At 43.0% G+C, this 21,954-nt stretch overlaps 1 protein-coding gene across 4 annotated transcripts in view; it reads left to right on the top strand.

Moving 5' to 3' along the window:
* RSU1 (Ras suppressor protein 1) overlaps positions 1 to 21,954 on the top strand; it is a 163,643-nt gene that overhangs the window by 44,494 nt on the left and 97,195 nt on the right. For all 4 annotated transcript variants that reach the window (XR_015879290.1, XM_088478659.1, XM_088478658.1 and 1 more), the window contains exons 5-7: positions 1,436 to 1,554; positions 4,157 to 4,239; positions 4,509 to 4,623. Coding sequence is in view for 3 of the 4 variants with exons in the window: in XM_088478659.1 (XP_088334785.1) it covers positions 1,436 to 1,554; positions 4,157 to 4,239; positions 4,509 to 4,623 (317 nt within the window). In the remaining variant the exon portion in view is untranslated. The remainder of the gene's footprint in view (positions 1 to 1,435; positions 1,555 to 4,156; positions 4,240 to 4,508; positions 4,624 to 21,954) is intronic.

The raw sequence follows: 21,954 nt of genomic DNA, 5'->3' as shown, positions 1-21,954 counted from the left end.
TCTGGTCCAGAGGCTGGTAAACCTGACTGATGTGGTGATTGTCTAAAGCAGTTACCGCATAATCCATTTTGTATGAAGTCCTGTGGGGATAACCCCTGCTTTGTACAGGGGCTTCAGCCACCTGTCTTTCAGACTCCTTAGACATAATATTTGATGTCAAGTTCCAACTGTCCACACACCTGTAGTAGAAAGTTATAGGGAGAAAACAGTAGTGATAGGTTACAAGCTAACAGTTATTGACATAAAAGGCAGTACCACACACACATTCAAATTACATGCAATGCATAAACATTTCACCCCCTTGTGAATTTATGCACTCTAAGCTCTTGTCACTACCAACAGCCAGGGTGTATGTGGGGAGGGCCCAGTGCATCCTGTGAGCTGAGAGCTCATATTTAACTGTTTGGTGTCTGGATCACATCACATGGACCTCGAAGAAACAGAGTTAACAAAGGTATGTTATAACATTACTTTTTTTTTTTTTTTTCCTTCAGTCATTGAATCATTTTTTGTAGAGGATTTTTGTTTTCCTATTCAGAAAGTTTACTTAAAGGGGTTATCTGTAATTAGGTATAGCTCTCTCAGGATGGCGCAGTTATGAGGAGGTCATTTGATGGGGAATCTGGCTGCTCACCTTCAGTCTTGTTCTCTGCTTTATCACTTTATGACCAAACAGATAAATCAGAATGGGAGATGAGGCCCGCAAGTGATGACTTGCTGTGCCATCCGTAGCCCATCACCAGGCTTGTATTTCAGCTATCCCCGAATATTTACTAGTAAGGGGTTGGGTAAGGGATCTCTGCAGTCGGGAGGTCAGAATACCAACAGCAGAATCCTGACACATGCAGGTAACTCCCTCTCCCCCGCATCTTAACCCTAAACTCCCCCTGCAGGCTGGAAGCTGGCGGACGCGGTGCCGACCGCTGGTTTCCCGACTGCTTAATCCCGGCAAGGGTTTTATGACAGGTCTCAAAATCCCGACACTTGGCATTTTACCTATGCCAGGAGACCGGGGCCTGGCATCCCGATCGAAGGGATGGGTTAGGTTTAGGGCTACCGGGGGGGGACTTAGGGTTAGGCACCCCCCCAGAAAGGTTATGGTCAGGCTAGGGGAAGGGGGGGTTAGGGTTAGGCACCCCCGGGGGGGAGGGGAGTGTTTAGGCACCCACCCCCCGTGGGACTTGGGTTTAGGCGGCGGGGAAGGGGGGGGATTAGGTTTAGGCACTTGGGGGGGGGATTAGGTTTAGGCACCCCTAATGAGGGTTAGGGTTATATGACTGCTGCCAGGATTCTGGAGCTGGGATTGTGACCACCAGCATCCCAAATGCTGCAATGCCGACTACATTACCTACTAAAATACTGTGTTGCAAGTAAAAAATGATGTGAAAGAAACAAAATAAACTAAATAATTACACTTCATCCCTGTGTTTTCTAGGATGAACAGGTTAAACACATTACCGCGAGGGTTTGGTTCCTTGCCCTCATTAGAAGTCCTTGATTTGACCTACAACAACCTGAGTGAGAATTCCTTACCTGGGAACTTCTTCTATCTAAGTAAGTACCGTTTCTGAATGATGTAATAATGTGTCTGCCCTGTTAGATCTGTCATTTGCCCCTGGGACATCCTATTCTAAAAGAAAACTGGTGAAGTTATTTTGCGACAATTTTTTTTCTTCTATAGTCTTCACATATAATTGTAAATAAAAACATCGGAAACACCCAGACTTTAAAAGAAAACTCCACACAATTCTCTTTTCATTTGATAGAGATTTTTGCTAATAATGTGGCGTGTGTCATTCTGCTGACTTCTTGGACAATATAAACATCATATTAGCATGTTTCTGTAACCAGTTAGTGTGAAATGTTTGTAGTTTAAAGGAACGCACTTCCCTCCTTTCCTTGACCATGAGGGTTGTGAGAGTGTTACAATAATTCTTTTCATTTTGCTTCTCTTGTTGCAGCATTGAACTTAAGTTCTGCAAAAAAACGGGAATCTTTATTACTGTAGGATTTATGATAAGTTTACTGGTATTTTGCACACATACTTGTAAACACTACTCATATCTCTGCTTCATTACTTTGGCTGTTCGCCAGGATCCTTATTGTTTTCTCTAATTTCAAGGGCCTGGTGCTTCTAAGTAACCAAAACTGCTGGCAGTCAGCGGCAATAAAGATCGATGTTAGCACATGAGAGATGGGTCAAGACCATTGTGTTGCAATTAGTGTTTGCTCCTGATTGGATGGTTGTGCTTGTCCAATCAGCAGCAAGATTCATTTCAGCCAGTAAGGATGATTTACTAATCGCTAAAACTGTACAGAACTACAGTGTTTCTTTTGATGGTTTTAAGTGTATCTACTTGTACCCCAAGCACACTTTAAGCTCCCCCTCTCTTCCCGGTCTTTGGTATCACTCCTGTACAAATCGGCCCGTCCCTTATTTTGTGGGTTGGTGCGTGGTTCAGAAAATTTGCATGGTAGAAAGAACATTCAACTTTCCGTTTTACAGTCTTCTTTGTTAAATAAAGCAATTTCCCCCTATAATCCTGCTAGGTTCTTTCTCATTTATGGTTTAAATGAATCCTGAGGGAACGTTGGCCCTGTCTTTATTACATGTTACACTCTTGTTGTTATGAAGATTTTTACATTAGCTGAAGCGAGCCCTGGTAATGCAGTTCACAGCAGAAATGTGATTGTGCGAATGCGTCAACTATATGTATAAGTTTCCAGCATTGATTAAAGTTTTAATGTGAGGGTGGGGGGAGCTGTATAACCCCCTCCCGCAAAGTATTTATGATCGTCATAAAATGCTCCTTTTAGAAACATAGAATTTGACAGCAGGAAAAACCACTTGGCCCATCTAGTGTGCCTCCCTCTTAAGCACATTATTTTATATAAATCCATCCAACAAAATGAAATCACGCTTTCCCATCTCAGGGCCCACCTCTTCAAGTGCCTTATTTTATACTACGCAAGAAATACCCCCAATACACTCATCATATGGTGTAAACACCTGCACACCCCACAACTTACACCTACCAAATGCTGCGTGCAAGAGATCTGTGAAACTGGCATCCCTTTGCCATACGCAGGTCTCAGACTGGCACGGAACTCTGGCCACATAACATGATACTCCCTTGAAACTTTTCTCTTGCGTGTGTCCGCAAAGTAGCCGCCCAGTTGACACCCAGAAAACCTATTTTGTGGCAACAGCGAGCCGACCGTATGCATGGCTTGGCGCATGCGCAGTTTGCAAATACTGATGGAAGTCTTCACTTCTTGACTTGCATTTGAATCAGGCCCCAAATGCACTGTGGGTTTGCTTGTTTGCACATTTGTAAATAAGCTTAGGGCAGAAGTTCCCAAACTTCGCCATCACAGTTCGGGTTTTAAGGATATCTATGCTTGAACACAGATGACTTCATTAGTGCCTCAGTCAATTTGATTTAATCATCTGCACTCAAGCATGGATATCCTTAAAACCTGGACTGCAATAGCAGAGTTTGAGAACTCCTGCTTTAGGGTGTTGAATTCCTCGCCCTTGCTTAGACGGGGACCCTGCTGAACAGATAAAGTGGTGAGGAGCCCCTACAAATGTACTGGGACAGAGAATGTGGCTGAGCTTAAAAAAAAAAAAAAAGTGTTAAAGTGTTTTTTGTATTTAACCAGAAGACAGCACGAAAGCAACACACGTCTCATTTTCCTATCTCTTGGAGAATATTGAAGAGAAATTGAGTGGATGTCTCCTTTTAACACAATATGTGCTATAAAACACACACACGTGAGCGTTACAGTCATGCTTTTGCCATTTAAAAATCCCTTTTGCTATAAAATGTAAATGAGCCTATAAAGGCGCGGAGCAGCCTATCAATGGCCGTAACACCCCCCGAATGTGTCACAAAAGCTGCCACAATTTACAACGGCACAAATTGTTAATTGTGTCAGCCCTCAAGATATAGATGTTTTCCTGTACATACGAGGCGTACGATAAGCCTCTAAATCTGCGTTTGACCCGCTTGTTATTACTGTGAGCCCTGGGTATGTCAGAGGCTTTTCACCAAGTCGGGGTTATTAATCAGAGCTGACTCGTGTTATTGATCAGGACTGCAGCGCTCAGTCTCTACGCTACTTTGTTTATATATTGCTGTTTAATTTGCAGCCACCCTCCGCGCTCTCTATCTAAGTGACAACGATTTTGAAGTCCTGCCGTCCGATATTGGGAAACTCACAAAGTTGCAGATAGTAAGTAATTTATCTAAATTCCTGGAAAATCAATTTGCTTTCACAGCCCTTTTGTAAGAGTAAACTCCAGTCAATTTGAGAAGAAGCACGGTTTATTTTTCAGTTATAAACTGCTGCTCCTTATACGGCCGTCCTGCCTGTCGGCGCAGCCACGCCAGTAAATTGGGAACGATGTGCAGAATTAATCATTGCTTTGCGCCCACACCTTCTTTAACCTTGATTATTTTTTAATTTTTTTAATTTGTGTTCCTTTTGTTTTTGTCCTAAAGATCAGTCTACGGGATAATGACCTGATCTCCTTACCGAAAGAGATCGGCGAGCTGACCCAGCTGAAGGAACTGCACATACAAGGGAACAGGCTGACCGTGCTGCCCCCTGAACTTGGTAGGAACCAATACATTCCTAAGTTGCGAGTTGGCTATGGTTACTACAGGTTTGCGCCCATTGTTTTCCTACTGGGAAGATGCTTCTGAACACCAGAAAGTGAAGAGTAAATCATTGTTCCTGTTCTGTGATTACTATAAACATGAGACCTGATGTAACAATCCTTTTAAAGAGGACGAGTGGTGAAGTTGCCCACCGCAATTAGATTCTAGCTATTATTTTATAGCTTGTACTATAGTGCTCTCCCCACGCTATATTTCTCGGGCGAACCCGGGAAATATAGCCCGGCAAATTTCCCTGCCGCCCGACACTGTGACGCAGGCAAAAGTCGCTCTATGCTGACTTTTCGTATAGAAATATCAGTGTAGCACGATTTTTTGGCTGTGTCACAGTGCAGCTCATTGCTTGGAGTCGCCGCAGCCGGAAGGAGGATGCCAGCCCACCCTGCTGAAGCTGCCCCCGCCGGAAGGAGGATGCCAGCCGCCCCTCCACCTCGATCCCGGCCCACCCTGTCGGAGCTGACCCCAACGGAAACGAGGCTGCCGGCTGCTCGCTACACCTCGACCTCGGCCCGCCCTGCACTGGAAGCGTTGCAGCCTCACGGCCTCTCCCTCTCCTAGCCGGTGCCCGCCAAACAGTAAGTGATCACCAAGTGCCTCTTTCCACAGTCACTGATGGAAACCTTGCAATGCTAAGTCATTTGTCGTGGCACAGAATGCCAGGGTCAGTGTGGGAATAGACAGAATTTTTTTTTTGTTATTCTTTATTTAAACTTCCACAGATTCCTAGAAATCACAGTAGCGGGTCACATTGGATCCTTGCCTCAATAGCCTTTGTGAAAAGTCTATATTTATCTGAGAGATCGGCGTTTACTGTATCCTTCTTATTTAGCAATAGGTATAGGATTACCTACCACGCCAGAAGATCTTTGCACAGAATGGGGTAGAATGATTACATGACTAGGTTGAGTCTGGTCATGTGACTCCTGTTTAAGTGGTTTATATCCAATATTATAGCAGGGCATTCAGTTTTGCAAGTCAGAATGTGATGATTTCCTTGTATAATGCGTCTCTGAACTTCTATGTAGTGGAAAGTCTCTTATGGACAGTCATAACTTAGGGATAAGTGACTTAGAAGTGTTCAACAAGTCTGAGGTAAATGTAAGTTAGCAGTATATATAGAGCGAGGAAAATTCCAAACCATTGTATAATTTCATCTGTAAACATTTACAAAATGGCGGCATTCAGATTTATGATCTCATTTTACAACCTAGTATTATGAAATGTGACCTGGTAACCATTGTTCTAGCTCACCTTCAGGAGAGCTCCCCAATGCCCATATTGGTTCGGCCTATAATTGTGTATGAGAGGCCATCTTCCTGTCTGTATTTGTTCTGACAAGCATTAGTTTTTATTGCAATTGGTTCTTCCCTTTTGTAAATCTTGCTATGCACCCCTTTTACCACATACAGTAGATTCTTCCCTTTTTCTCTCTCTCGTACTAATTGTACAAATGGCCTTAACTGACTCCTATGTGTTCAATTGTGGAACAATTACAGAATGAGGCGTGTGGCATGACAGGCAGATAAGTTGGGGGATTGCAAATGTTTGAAAACCCATAGACATTAAATGGGCCGGGCCTTCTTGGCAACCCCTGTGTGTAGTAGCTTTACAACTTTACTTTTTGCAGTTATCTGTGCGACAGATTCAGGTGCACCTGACAGGAGTCAGAGCTGCTATTGTTCAAAACTGAGGCAACCCGAATGAGTATGAGAGGAAAGTCGTGGGGTTAGCACACCCTGTAGCCAGTTAGAGCATTAGAATCTTAACAGCAGCACAGAGTTTTTCTGCTGATGAAAACTCCAGCATGCCACCAGTGGGAGACTCTAATTACGAGCTGGTGGCATGTAAAGAGCACTTAATGGATCACTGTTGTGACGACAGACATGCCTTGGTCTTTATTGATAAGTTATTTGTTATCAGCTGATAAATTCCGTAGCGCTTTACAGAGAATGTTTAGTCATTCACATCAGTCCCTACACCAGTGGAGCTTAAAATGTAGAGGGGAGATTTATCAAACCTTGGAGAGAAATAAAATGCCAACCAATCAGCTCCTAGCTGTCATCTTGCAAACACAGCCTTTAAAATGACAGTTAGGAGCTGATTGGTTGGTGCTTTATCTCTCTCCACTTTATCTCTCTCCACTTTATCTCTCTCCAAGCTTTGATAAATCTCCCCCTATATTCCCTATAACATGGATACACACACATATACAAGGTTTTATTTTTCCGTCAGAAGCCAATTAATCTACCAGTATTTTATTGGATTGTGGGATGAAACCCACACAAACACTAGGAGAATATACAAACTCCACACAAAATAGGACCTTTGTTGGAATTGAACCCAGGACGCAGTGAGGCAGCAAAGCTAACCATTGTACCTCCGTGCTGCCCATGCTGGTGAATCTTTATAAAACACAATCTAAGTTTGTATAAAGTGTGGTTCTTGCAGCAAAGTGATACTTTATAGCTATACAATAAGCAAATGATCTTGATATATGCATAAACAGCAATTAAAATGTCTGCATAAATTTTTTGATGTCATCACCTAAGTGATCTTTAGGAAAATGCACTGTGTCCTGCAAATTATTACAGGCATTACAAGTGACATTGTATATATGTGACCTGTATGTCAATGCTCCTTGGTAACTTCTAATTTCCATATAATTGACTTGTAGGGAGTGCTGTTATCTTCTATATAATGTAATATAAAATGTTTCCCATACAATTAGCAGTAGCTAGATTCTCCCATAATGCATTTGGGACTCGAGCTTAAACTGTACCCAGCTTAGCAACGCATAAGTTTCTGGAGCTCGCTGCCTCCCAGTGTTCCAAGAGGTTTACACTCTAGACAGGGCCGAAACTAGGAGTTTTGTCACCCGGGAAAAGACAGTAATTTTGCTTACCCCCCATTGTGCCATGTACAGTAATGCCACACACAACAATGCCCCTTATACAGTAATGCTCCTTATACACAATGCCACACACAGTAATGCCCCTCACACCTTTATGGCACACAGTAATGCCCCTCACACCATTATGGTACACAGTAATGCCCTTCACACCATTATGGCACACACAATAATGCTCCTCCCACCATTATAGCCACATTGCAGCCTCTCCCCTCATCCCCTTCCTCCCGCAAGCAGCCCAGCAGGTGTGGATTTGAAGCCGCACACCCGCCCCACAGCCAGCCGTCCGCAGTCATTTTTTGAGAAAGACACAGCGCCCGCCGCCATCATTCTAATGTGGTGCTGGTCACCAACCAATCTGAGCTTGCGGACCGGTAACCACTGCTGATTCGCTGCCAGTCCGTGAGCTCCAATTGACTTGTCACAAGTGGCCACATTAGAATGACGGCGGAGGGCACTGTTTTTCTCAAGGGCTGCGGGCGGCTGGCCTGAGGTCCGGTGTGCAGCTTCAAATCCAAACATGCTGCCACCCGGCCCCCTTTGGTGGCACGCGTGCCCACTTCATTTCTGCACCCAGGGCACGTGCCTCTCTAGCCCCCCTAGTTGCGTACCTGCCCTAGACAGACTGAAGATCTGTTTCATCGCGCCATTTAGTTTCTAAAAAAGAGAAGTACTTGCCTCCTTTTTTCTGTACACTATTTATTTTATATCCTGTGTTTTATTATGCCAATGTAAAGCACTTTAAGGCAGATGTACTAAGCTCTGCACTGTGTAAATTGGAGAGTGATAAAGCACCAGTCACTCAGCTCCTAACAGTCATTTTTCAAACACAGCCTGTAACATGGCACTTAGGAGCTGAGTGGCTGGTAGGCAGGGCCGCAACTAGGGCCGGGCTGGAGGTGCACGTGCATCGGGTGAGCCGCTGTACCCGGTGCCAGTGACCTCCAGCCCGGCGCTGCAGAGAGGCTCCAAGCCGGACGTCCGCTGGTAATATTTATTACCAGCAGGCGCCCGGCTCCTTCTCTGCAGCGACGCGGTGTAGCCGGAGGCTGGAGTTCTCTCCCGAACTCCAGCTTCCGGCTCTCCCCACGGGCACTATGGGGGAGACGTCATGACATCTCCCCCATAGTTCCAAGGAGCAGCCGGCGGACCGGACGCGACGCTGGCTGCAGGAGCGGGGTTCAAGGTAAGTATTTTTTTTTTTAATAAGCTGCACTACAGGGGCATTATTATGGGGGCAGGGGCATTACTATGGGGGCATAGGCAATAAGGGGCATTACTAATGGGGCATGAGCACTACAGGGGCATTACTATTGGGGCATGGGCACTACAGGGTCATTACCACAGGGGCATTACTGTGGGGGCATGAGCACTACAGGGGCATTACTGTAAGGGCACTACAGGGATATTACTATGGGGGCATGGGCAATACAGGGGCATTACTATGGGGGCATGGGCAATACAGGGGCATTACTATGAGAGCATGGGCACTACAGGGGCATTACTATGAAAGCATGGGCACTACAGGGGCATTAATATGGGAGCATGGGCACTACAGGGGCATTACTATGGGGGTATTAACATATGGGCATTACAATATGGGCACTACTGCAGGGGGAATTATATGGGGGGCGCCAAATTACTGTCTTGCCCCTGGTGACAAAAATCCTAGTTTCGGCCCTGCTGGTAGGTTATCATTTTCCAATTTATCACTTTCCAGAGCTTAGTACATCTCCCCCTTTGAGTCTTATTGGGAGAAACTGGCTATATAAATAACATTGATATTATTTACATTACGTTTGAGATGAACAAATTCCGCCCATCTGACAAAACTGATAGCGTGAAATCTCACAAATGACAATTAAATATACTTAACATCCGGAGGGTGTTCTGTAGGTCTGTAACCTTTGTGGAAGTTAATACCAGTTTAATTGATGTCATACAGAAAGGTAATTGGCGTTTATTGTGTGGAGTGTAGGTCTTGTCTGGAATACTGATTGAAATTGAGACGCTGTATTGATCAACCAAGTTAATTAGCTCAGACTATGTTAATGAACGAAGGTATCAGTCTTGATTAATGGGAATATGGTATATGTGAAGCAGTGGGAGTGATAGGTTAGGAAAAAAAGTGTAAAATCATTCTTACAATGTATGTTTTTGAACTTGTTATAATGTGATAATGGCTACTAGGATAAAACCCTAACTCTACACTTTGGGCAGGTGTTAAACCCTCATTTTAACCCATTGAACTGTATGATTATTAATTTTGCTGCTGTGCGGATCAACCGATGATCTCCATCCCGTATCTATTTTGAGCTCAGGCCAGAATGTAGACGTTATTACTATTGTTAAATATTGTTTATCAGTAGTAGTACCTGAGGCAAAAATGCATTAATGGTGTCTTCCCTTCTTTAGATAACTTCTGTAAATCAGCCTGTAACTTTTACAGATTTCTTTGCCTTTCCTTTCTGCCTCCATTCTCTGGCTTTCAGCAATGTCTTTATATCAGCAGAGTTGTTTATATTGCCTTGGGATGCGATATAAGCCTCTATCTAGGTACCTATATCCAATGCAGAGGGCACAGAAAACTCTCCCATCCCAGAGCATAAAATAAACCATTCAGCATGATGATGATATAAAGACCTGACTGAGAAGCACAAAAGAACATCAGCAGCAACAAAGCATAAAAGTTGTAGGAGAGCGGGTACAAGTAGCTTATATGGAAAGCCATCTGTAGGTGTATAACCCTTTTCACTTTTTTTTCCCCCAGAACATTTTAAGAGATCAATTCAATTAGGAGTAAGGGGGGTGAGCTGCCGTTGCAACGACGTAGAGAAGCCAGCAACCACAGCGGAGCTCTCCCCCCTTCGTGGGCCAATCTCGCCCCGCACTTGTGGACTTTTGTACGCAGCCCTTTAGGGTTGTGTACAAAAATCCACAAGTTCACATACTGATATACTTACAATCCGACGATGTGTCCGATTTCCCTTGAAACTCTCCCCGGCAGCTCAGCACACGATCAGCACACGATATGCTGTCCAATCTTCATCCGATCTCCTGCAGCCAGACTTCTTTATAGTGCATAGTGTCCTAGATTGTTAGATCTGCCGTACAGCGCGGAAGATCTGACGATGTGATGTGCGACCTGCGGGGGCGCACATCGCATCGTGATCGTGAGTGGGGACTCACGATTTGAGCATTTTTTTACCCGATCTGTCACTCCGAGGTGTCGGAATTGGCCAGATCGGGTAAAAAATCGATATGTCTGTGGGCATCTTGACTCGCGGACCCAACATAGTCGCCTAATTGAATTAAGCCCTGAAATTTATTTTAATTTTGATCATATAATTATGGAAAATAGAAATTATATTGTTTTTGGAGCCCGTGGAGGGTTTACAGAGCTAGACCTTTATATCACAATGTCAGATTCAGACCGTAAAATCCAAGGGAAGCGGCAGATACTCCTTAGAAGATCAATCAGCAGCTGCGTCATTGTGTCTGTACAGGTGGCACAGAGTTATGCCACCTCTACTTCTGTATGCACAGCACATAAAATCCGCTGCCATCAGTGGTACTCCGATGTTAATGCATTAATGAACCTCCCTTTGTGCAGCAGTGGGAAAAAAAACAATACCTGCGTTATAGATGATGACACTATCAATCCGCAGAGTGACATCCAGATGTCATTATTTTTTATTTTGCTTATTGTCCGTCTCGGAGAACTGCCATTTTCCGGGACAATGAATTTCCCAAGGAAGTGATGTGCACATTGATGTATCTCTCTATGGTGCTTCTGGGACAGTCGAAAGCGGGGGCAAAGAAATGACATTTGGGGAGAAAAAATGACTATTTAGTACCAGTTGTTTTATTTCTTCATCTCATTCGGGCGGTGAATGACACATGAGAGCACAGATTTAAAGTTAATGAGGTTTTTCTTTGCTTTCGTTCCCCTGGAATTGTGAACGCATAAAAAGTTCTGTCCTTAGCGCTACAGGAAGAAATGTATTAGCTGGGTAATGCAGAGGAAATCCCTGAGAGGGCTATGGGACAGAATGGATGACCTCTGGCTGCTATAAAGTGCCAGCCACACAGGTAACCGAGAGAGAACGCACCCTTCGGCCTGTTAGTTATAATTCTTCTTTCTCTCCACTCTTTCTCCAAATACAGGTTTGTCCCCCATTATCCTTCTGCGCTGAAACAAAATACCATTTATAGCTAGTGCTGCAGAGCCTTGGAAATATTTCTCCCCTGGCATGCTAGAGTTAATACGTTTCTTCAGAGCTCTAGGTAAAGCTAAACACGCTGCTGTTCACTTTTACTGCTTAGACCATAAAGCATCGCACTTGGGTTCTGTGCGCTCTGCGTGTTACTGTATCTGTAATTGTACATTTGTAAAGTATTATGAGATAAGGCAGCAACGTTTGGGACAATTTGCTTGACTGCAATCCCCAAAGTGATGCGGTGAGAGCAGGGGTGTAATAACGCCCGAGGGGGCCAGTATGCAGCGGGCCCCTCATATTTCAGCAGCACTCCCCCCCCCCCCCCCCCCCCCCCCCCCACTCCAGCCCTGCATCTCTTTCACTGCATGGTGCCATCTCCCCGAAGAGGACACTGGGAAGATGGCACCTCCTTTCTGAGGATGTCACTGGGAAGATGGCGCTGTGTAGGAGGAGGAGGAGGGAACCTCTTGCCAGCACAAGATAAATATATTACGGGTGTGTGCCCCCCTGGACCCAGTGCCCGCGTGCACCCTGCACTGATTATAAATATGCCTATGAAATGGAGCTTATTTAATAAAATGGTGCACAATAAACACCTACGGTGAAACCAATAGTATCAAATTAGCCAGTTTGCGCTATCACTAGTCTGACTACAGCAGATGGCTAAAAGTTGATATTTGATTGGTTGCTGATTGGTTGCTATGGTTGCTGATTGGTTGCTGTGGGTACACACGTATACAATCATTGGGCCGATCACCACATATCGGCTGATTGACCCAACTATTTTATAGGTGGGTTTGCAGGAGCGTTATAAGCTGAGTACACACCTTACAGATATATCTGTAGATCATATACACTGAACATACACACTGAACAATCATCATTTGTCTTCTGACCGCGTGTCCCGCTGGCCAGGGGGCGTCGCGGCCTCTGCTGCAAACGTTCGGGTGGTCGACTGACCGGCCGTATACACAGCACGATGCCCCAATTTATCTGCAGATAGATTGGACATCGGCTGTGCAGCACAGCCGTCGCGATATAGCTGTGAACGACGTCGTTCACAGACATATCGCTGGCACACAAGATATATTGGCCGATCAGTGAATCGGACAATATATCTGCCAGTGTGTACCCAGCCTTCGCTAATAAATGGTTTAAAACGCTCCTGCTGTGGACTGAACGGGAAGTCACATCTTTAATATTTTAGATGCCTGACCTCCCGATCTCACAGAATAAGTGAGTACGGGACTTACAAAGGGGGGGGGGGGTCGCACTGATCTAATAAATGTTCCAGGGATCAGAGAGTTTATTCCAAGTAGCCGATTGATTGGCACCCTTTCTTCATACTATTAAATGAGCACCAAACTGTGATTTACACAACAAAAGCTGCACTACTACCTGTCGACAAGGCTTTATTAATGTCCCCTTACCCTTGCTACATGCCACCGTTGTTCCCAGAGCGCAGCCAGTTCTGTAATACAGAACCTAGAAATCTAGTGCCGCTCAACACTTTAAAATGCCAGAGGGTGGGTGTGAGCAGTGTGGTGATTTAAAGGGAATGGAGGAGCACTAGGGAAAAATTATTGTAATTCACAAAATATCTAATTGTAACCTATCTATGTAATAATATTGCTAGAAATGTTACTTCCAAACTGTGACCTTTTACTTATCATCATCATTAATATTTATAGGGTGACCGTTTCTGTAGTGACAGTCTTGCATATTTGACATGGATGAGTTCTATCAACAAAGTATACGTTGTTCTACTGCATCATACAGTAACACAATATACAGGTTGAGTCTCCAATATCCAAAATGCTTGGTACCAGCTGTATTGTGGATATCGGAATATTCCGTAATTTGGAATATTTGCATACCATAATGAGATATCTTGGGAAACGGACCCAAATCTAAACACAGAATGCATTTGTTATATATACACCTTATACACACAGCCTGCAGGTCATTTTATACAATATTTTTAATCATTTTGTGCATCAAAAAAAATTTGTGTTCTTACATGAAATTCATTTATGTTTCATATACACCTTATACACACAGCCTGAAGGTTACTAGATTTTTAATAATTTTGTGCCTTAAACAAAATTTGTGCACATTGAACCATCAGAAAGCAAAGTTTTCACACTCTGTCATGCTAAAAATATTCCGTATTTCAGAATATTTGGATATGGGAGACTCAACCTGTATCACCTTGCTAACACAGTATATTACATTGCATGCATTGTTATGTTGGAGCATACAGTAACACGGTATACATTGTTATGCTTCATCATACAATAACACAGTATATTACATTGCATGCATTGTTATGTTGGAGCAACAGTAACACGGTATACATTGTTATGCTTCATCATACAATAACACAGTATATTACCTTGCATGCATTGTTATGTTGGAGCATACAGTAACACAATATATTACCTTGCTTACATTGTTGCATACAGTAACACAATATGTTAACTTGCATACATTGTTATGCTGGAGCATACAGTAACACAATATATTACCTTGCTTACATTGTTGCATACAGTAACACAATATGTTAACTTGCATACATTGTTATGCTGGAGCATACAGTAACACAATATATTACCTTGCTTACATTATGTTGCATACAGTAACACAATATGTTAACTTGCATACATTGCTATGCAGAAGCGTACAATAACACAATATATTGCATACATTCATTGTTATGCTGGAACATTCAGTAACACAATATATTACCTTGCATACATTGTTATGTTGGTGCATATACAGTAACACAATAGAGTCTGTGAATAATTCAAGGGAATTCCCATGTATTTGAAACCAGTAATCCTAATTAAGATCAATAAACTTGGCCAATTTGATCTTTAAATGTAAAGTAACACATTATCTTAAAGTGACACAATACGCCGGCTATCCTGTCAGTGTCTTACAGTACAGGGCATGTAGATGTGCTGTTATTGATGCAGAAAGAACCGTAATATCGCTCTTTACATCAGTTCTCAGGAGTGGTTGAAGGATTCCAATTTGCACAAGGTGATTTTACTGTAAAGAGACATTTGTTTAAGTCTACTTAATGAGATTGGATAGAGAGAACTTTTACATTGAAATATTACTTTTCCACAGGTCATTTTTGGTTTTCCGTCTAATATGGAAGCTCAGGCTTGTGCATAATTGGGCTTGTGAGGGAGCATGAAAGCAGTGATCTGTAGATGTGAGGCAAGCTTAGACTGATATACTGTGTAGTCATGTGACCATACATAGACTGCTTCTGGTTTTTGAAACTGCCTCTGGAAAACCTCCATTCTCTTGCAGGACTGTGGCTGGTAATCTGCATGGTGTGGAAGGGAGTTAGTTAAGACGAGCATCATATTTAATTCCTAAAATATGGCTTGTTCGCGACCCCTATGTCTGTCTGAAAACTAGCAATACATTGGTTGAAATACGGCTTGTAAAATGGAAGTTGCAATAGGTGTCCCATTGGAAGCAGGCGCCAAGGCCTGGTCTCCACCACATCAGTGGATGCACTGATCTGTGCTCCAGGTTTGCAGTGTCGTGGTTATCCGTACCCTCCATTCTGATTTACTCCTGTGCTCCTAATTAGACTCTGTTCCTGACATTCCTTTTGATTGCTGCTTTGGCACTTTTAAGGTGACCACACACATTGCGATCTGCACACGATCAGCCGATGTGTACGATTTGTGTACGATTTCCCTTGAAACTCTCCCCGGCAGCTCTGCACACGATCGCCACATAATTTGCTGTCCAATCTTCATACGATTTCTCCTGCATCCAGGCTTTCACAGTGCATGGCCTCCTAGATTGTCAGATCTGCCCTACAGCACGGCAGATCTGACCATGCGACCAGCGGGGACGTGCATCGCATCGTGATCATGAGTGGGGACTCACGATTTACCCAGGATTTGCCCATATTTTACACGATCTGTCGTTCCAATGTGTCAGAATCAGCCAGATCAGGTAAAATATCGCTGTGTGTGTGGCCAGCTTTACAGTCTGTTTGGTTCCGAGTCTTCTTGTGATCCACTTGCCTAAATCTTGTACCTGACTCCTTTGCATCTCATTTGGGGACAAGTCAGAGAATGAGCCCTCCAGCAGTGAAACCCAAATCTCTTTGCAGGCATCACAGATGAAGACTGGTGGGCCATTAGACTCGGCACATCTGCTATTTCCAGCACAAATTCAGAGCAACGTAAATTAATCCACTAAAACCAGTTCAAATTGTGACCAGAATTTGATGTTTACACTATAGCCTGAAGTCTTGAACTTTTGTAAATCTGTTCACCACCACCAGGGCTGTCGGTAGAGTGGAGGAAAAGGCACTAATGGATGCAGCAGGTCTACCTCCACAACCTTGTGATCGATCAATAGGGAGACTGGGTTTTACACCATTGATTTAGAACGTTGGCAAATAGATGGATACACCAAGAGATAATGACACCATGGACAATGCAAGCTGTCAGGCCTTGTGTGCCTCAGTGAAGTCGCTGGTGCATATTGCCATAAATTGTAGTTCAACTGTGCAAGTGTCAAAATGGGCTTTACGTGATTTTGATTTATCTTTTAATCAGATGTTACGTTTTCAGTAAACTTGGGGGGTATTAAAATCGGTAATTCCATGAAAGTTATAAATATATAATATTTTTGTTTCATTGTAAGGGCTATTAATGAATCAAGTTCGCTTTAAATTAAAATCCATTATGGAGCAGACAAATTACTCGTCTTTTGTTTTGTAAATGAATTGAACTGTGCATCACATCTTCCATAAGCACCATTTATTGATGAAGCCCAAACACTTCAACTGACATTGTAACGATGTAAAAATGATGGATTGTGAACTCTCGGGCTAAAGGTATCCCTTTTCTGTCACTCTAAGATAGAGCGGACGTTCCACTTACCAATGTTTGTCAGATCGTTGTGTTTGGTAGGTAAGACTTGACTGGAGAATCACAACATATGCAGTCTATATTATTATCCTTTGCCTTTACAGCACCAATAGATGCTGCATCATTTTACAATAGGGGGATCTCTACTTGATTATCTCATGAATAACAATATATTGTACTAGCAACCTGCTCTGGCTTCACACGGGAGACATTTTTAATTTATGGTGATAATCTTTTTTTAACAGAGGTCTTATAAGATTGCCTTGTAGTCGTTTTTTTCCTCCTGACGTCAACACGAAAAGATTGTTTTTATGTGACGCGCAAAAGGGCCATGTAAAGTTGTCCATGAGATAAACATTCTCCATGTTAAAGGTCTGTACCTACGCCTTATTGTCACGCAAAAGCAGCCTCTTACCGGGAATTGGGCTCGTTTGCATTTAAAAAATAGTTTTTCACATAAATAAAATAGGAACGATAAAAAAAAAAAGGGAAGAACTCAAATTTTGTATCGGTAAACATGGCTTACATAGATTTTTCTGTAGGAACCGGATAATACGTATCAATCTCTACGTGGTAAAATAAAGTCCATCGTTGTGATATATCGGTTTAGGCAGCGTAAGCCTAGAGAGCGCTCAGCTGTCCATGTTTACATTGACTTGCTTCACTAAAATTGTCACTCCCCGGCTCCCTTTTGTCATACATTAATGTGTCATACATCTCAACCTTCCTCTACAAATGCTCTATGAAATAGTGAAAAACGGCATCAAAATCTGTCTAATGGTTCTCAAGATAAGCCCGAACAAACCGACAGACACCTATCAGGGACCTTTATTTTATACTATATATAGATTAGACAGATAAAGTAGATGGGTGGGAATGAACCTTTAGACTTATATTGGCACTTTTGCCTTTTTTTCTTAGTAGTGGCGCTTACAGTTCCTTAATACATTATTTCAGATGACATTTTTATTTGTTTTTTAATTGACAAAAAATCACTGTTGCAGAAGTTAGAAGTACCTGTTTCCCTGTGTCTCTGTCCCGTCCCCTCCCCTCTTATCTCCATAATTGCTGATGAGTCTGACTACGGGAAAGTTGGAGACCATCAACAGGCTGTGCCTTTGCAAGATTACAGCTTCTTCTCGCTGTGATAGATTGTTGACTAGTGAAGGTAAATGATGACTCCACTCAGCATTCATTTGACCATCCAGGCTTAGTCTTTAGCTGTTTAATCTATCCTCTCTTTATTGTGTTATAGGAATAATGTATTGCCAGGCTCTCTCTAATGATTTGCATGACCTTTTCTATGATCTTGAATATTTTTGCATAGTTGATTTGTGAGTGTGTTTTTAGATTTCTGCATACATAGTAACATTCTTTCTTTTTTTTCTTATCCTTTTTTATCTGTTTTATTATTTTCCTGTAACTCTTCTAAGTGTTTTTTTTTTTTTAACTTTTGCATTCCATTTTTTTTTTAAATTGTTTACAAACAGCGCCTTGTCATGCCCACGCAAAACTATTCTGGTCTTTTAAAGCTCTAATAGCATCCTTCTCTAAATTACCATGCATTTATATTTTTATGAATTCCTGAAACTACAACAGACGTGGTCATTTCCATTAATTAAATAAGGGATGTCCATGTAAGCAGTAAAATGCAATGGCACTGGAAGAATAATGGATAAAATGGTGGTGCACAAAATAAAAAAAAAAAACCAATGAGGCTGCAGTTCCTCTCGTGGATTTCTGCTTACACCCTCAGGCGTGAGCAGGCATCCACGCAAAATACAGCTTTGAGGCTGGTCTCAAAGGGCCAGGGCGTGCCGTAACTGCAGCGCTGTCATCACTTGGCACAGGAGAATCTGCTAAACGCGACTAATCCTGTGCATTTTCGTGGGAGAAAGGGTCTGGACGCATAAACAATTGATTAGCTCCCGTACAGTTTAGACCTTAGCTACAATCATTTGAATTGCTCCCAGAAGTAGATAATGTGGAGAAGTCGCCCAAAGCAACCAATCGTCTTCTGTCATTTATCTAGTACAGTCTTTGATATGACAGTTAGAAGCTGATTGATTGATTTGGGCATTTATCTCTATCCATGGCTTGATACATCTCCCCTAAAAGAAGGATTCACTAATTTCTTACACAGGTGGAACCTGTGCAGATATGAGCCTACAATTACATAGGTTCATGAGAACTTACTTTTTTTCAATGTAATCATTTATGTTATATATTTTTATTAATTTGGGGAAAAGATTTTAGATTTTTTTTTTATTTTATTTTACGTGGCACTCAGTACTTCGTAGAACAGTGCCAGAACAAAACAAATCCTGCTTGAGTGTATTTAAAATTCAGAATATGTATCACATGAAACGTGAATAAGTTTTTTGAGGCACTGCGACAATGTTATGGTTTTTTTTATATTTTAATTATTTTTATTATTTTTTATAAGTATTTTTTGTACTCTACCAAGCCCGTCACTGAACCTTAACTCCTAGCTCCAAACTAATAAAGAATGCAAAGCCCCGGAGTAAAACCTACACCATTTTTGACTTTCCTGATTTCACATATCGCTGTACTTCTAGATTGCGCAACAGGTTTGCTTTGATCCTTTGCTTAACCTTTAATAAAACTGGAATTTAGTTTCTTAAGTAGGTGTAGAATATTACATTAATATGTCAGTTGCACGGTCTACTTTTAATTAAGGAAATATATCCACTTTTTATACGACGGTGCTGTGGGAGACAACAGTTTATAAAGCACACCTTTCTTGCTGCTCCTGTACTCTGTCACAGAAGAATGTCTGTGCGCCGTATATTTATTTAAAAGTTTTTAGTGTAAGTTTGGTGTTATGGGAGAATTCTGCCCAAAACTAAAAAAGTTGGATGGAATTTGAGGGGAAAAAAAAAATCTTAAGAATTAGGTAAACGATTCAGGGCCGTATTCAATTAGCGGCGAAGACGGTCCTTTTTTTGCCATTGTTGAAAACGTATGTTTTTCGCCAAAAAAACAGGCGAAAAAAAACCTCAAAGTTTTTCTCCATCTCAGACCAGGAGGAAAAAAAAAGCAAAATCCCTATTTTTGGCTAAACATTTGGGGATTTCTTTCAGAACCCTTAGGACAACCTCCCCCTAATGATAAATTACAGAAAACAACATTTGTGAGTTGCATACTTTGGCGGAAAAAAAAAATGGTTGAAAATGGTTTTAACGTATTTGGTTTTAGCCAAAATTATTATTTTTTTTTTCTTGGTCTGGGATTTAACACCCCACGCAAATCAGCCCAGGTCGGGGGTCCCTGGGGAGGCGGGGTCCCCCAAATAAAGGGTTCCCCCCTCTCCATGGCACCCAAGGCCTGGGATGAATGTCCCCGGTACCCCTGGGTGGTGGGTGTGGAGTTGATTTGTATAAATAGTTAAAATAATAATGTTCTTTACAGGAGAACTGGGTTCCAGCAAGCCTCCCCCCCACATACTGGTACTTGGAGAACCACAAGTACCAGCATGCGGGGCATTAAGGGCCCACTGGTACCTTCTAGTTCACCTGCAAAACAAATATTAAAAAAAGACAAGACTCACACACTGTGGACCTCATTCAGAGTCGTTCGAAGCGGCCGCACGGTCGTACGCCACCGATGTTCGCTATACTGCGCATGCGTACAGTTCGCAATGCGCGTGCGCAAACTAGCCGCTACGATCACAAATTTCTCTCTCCTTGAACACAGCCAGGTCGGTAGTTTGAGTGACAGATTGAGGCGTTTGTGGGTGGTAACGGGAAGGTGCTTGAAAACGGGGGAGTGGAGATCTGAACACAGGCGTGCCTAATTATGCGGACGGCGTTTTGTGGGAGTGCATACGGTTTATGGGAGTGCATAATTAACAAAGTAGCGTCATGGCACATGTGACATGGGAGGTTTTTACACTGACATGATCGTAGAGCTTAAGAGAGGATGTGGTCAACCTTAAGCTCTACGACCAGTTTCGATGGTTCCCGATGGTCTCGATTAATCCTTATATGCCCGGAGATGACGTGCAATGCGTACGAGAAGGGGGCGTATTTTTTTGTCTTCCGACCGCTTCCTCCCCTTAGTCGGCCAACTACCGATCCGAACTTAGGGACGCAACTTGCGAGGGAATCATTTGCATATACGGCCCCTTTTCGCGTACGACTGTGCGGCCGCTTCGACCGACTCTGAATGAGGTCCTGTATCTTGTATATTTTATTACAAGTACAGATTCACTCATTTACTCACTCACCTGCACTCACACTACATACTGTACTTACCTTGTCCCTAGCGCCAAACTGTCCCCTTCTCCAGTAGAATCCAGATCGGTACTTGTAAAACAAAACCTAAAAAATACTCGCCTGCCCTTGGTTCCGTTCCTCTTCGTTCCATGTAGGCAGCCACAGGTGAGAAGAGCGGACCCACTGGACAGAGTACCGTCCTCGAAGGACGGTACTGCCCGAATGCAGCTGCATTTCATATACTGTAGAAATGCATTGGCTGAGAGGCAAGCCTCCGCCTCTCGTCCAATGAGTGCTTCCCCCCATTGACGTCAATGGTGGGAATGCTCTTTAGCAACCTCGCGGTTCCACAACCAGGACTGGCTCTTTGTGTGAGAGGAGAGCTGCAGTGTTTGCGACTGAAACGAAATGAGGGTGACTCCCGGACCAAATTTGTGGAAGTATCTACTTATTAATCGTTATGGATGTTAGTCCTGGGTGATGCAACCCACTAGCTCACAACATATTGACCTACACATAGGAGAAAAGAAGCTATTATGTGGGTGCACACATCCCTACAATAAAATTGAAGTAATCGAGTAACCTTACTCAGACATTGCTAACCTCGTCGCACGCAGTGAGTACTTTAAGCTGGGTATGCTCTCGCAGTGGCTAATTTGTGCACGTCCACGCAATGGCGTTCAAACGGACAGGCACGCCTGCATTTCTCCAACCACTCCCCCGTCACCACCCCCAAACGCTGACTACCTGTCAATCACTCCGCGATGGCTTACCGTGCTCTGCGTGATCACAGTGCGATCGCAGTGTACCTGTCGCGCACTGAGCTGCATGCGCAGTACGCAGGAATTGTCCGACTGCGTACGCTTTTGCAGTTGGCGATCCGTAATGATTCAGGCCCTGTGTATCTTTATGTTCCACCAAAACTCTGTACTACTGCTCTATCTGTACAATCGTATATTGAATCAGATCCAAACTTCTGTGCAGTCTATC

The sequence above is a fragment of the Taudactylus pleione genome, unplaced genomic scaffold (assembly GCF_031769625.1).
Source record: "Taudactylus pleione unplaced genomic scaffold, aTauple2 ptg000216l, whole genome shotgun sequence".
Classification (NCBI taxonomy): domain Eukaryota; kingdom Metazoa; phylum Chordata; class Amphibia; order Anura; family Myobatrachidae; genus Taudactylus; species Taudactylus pleione.
This window is presented reverse-complemented; position numbering and strand designations above follow the sequence as displayed.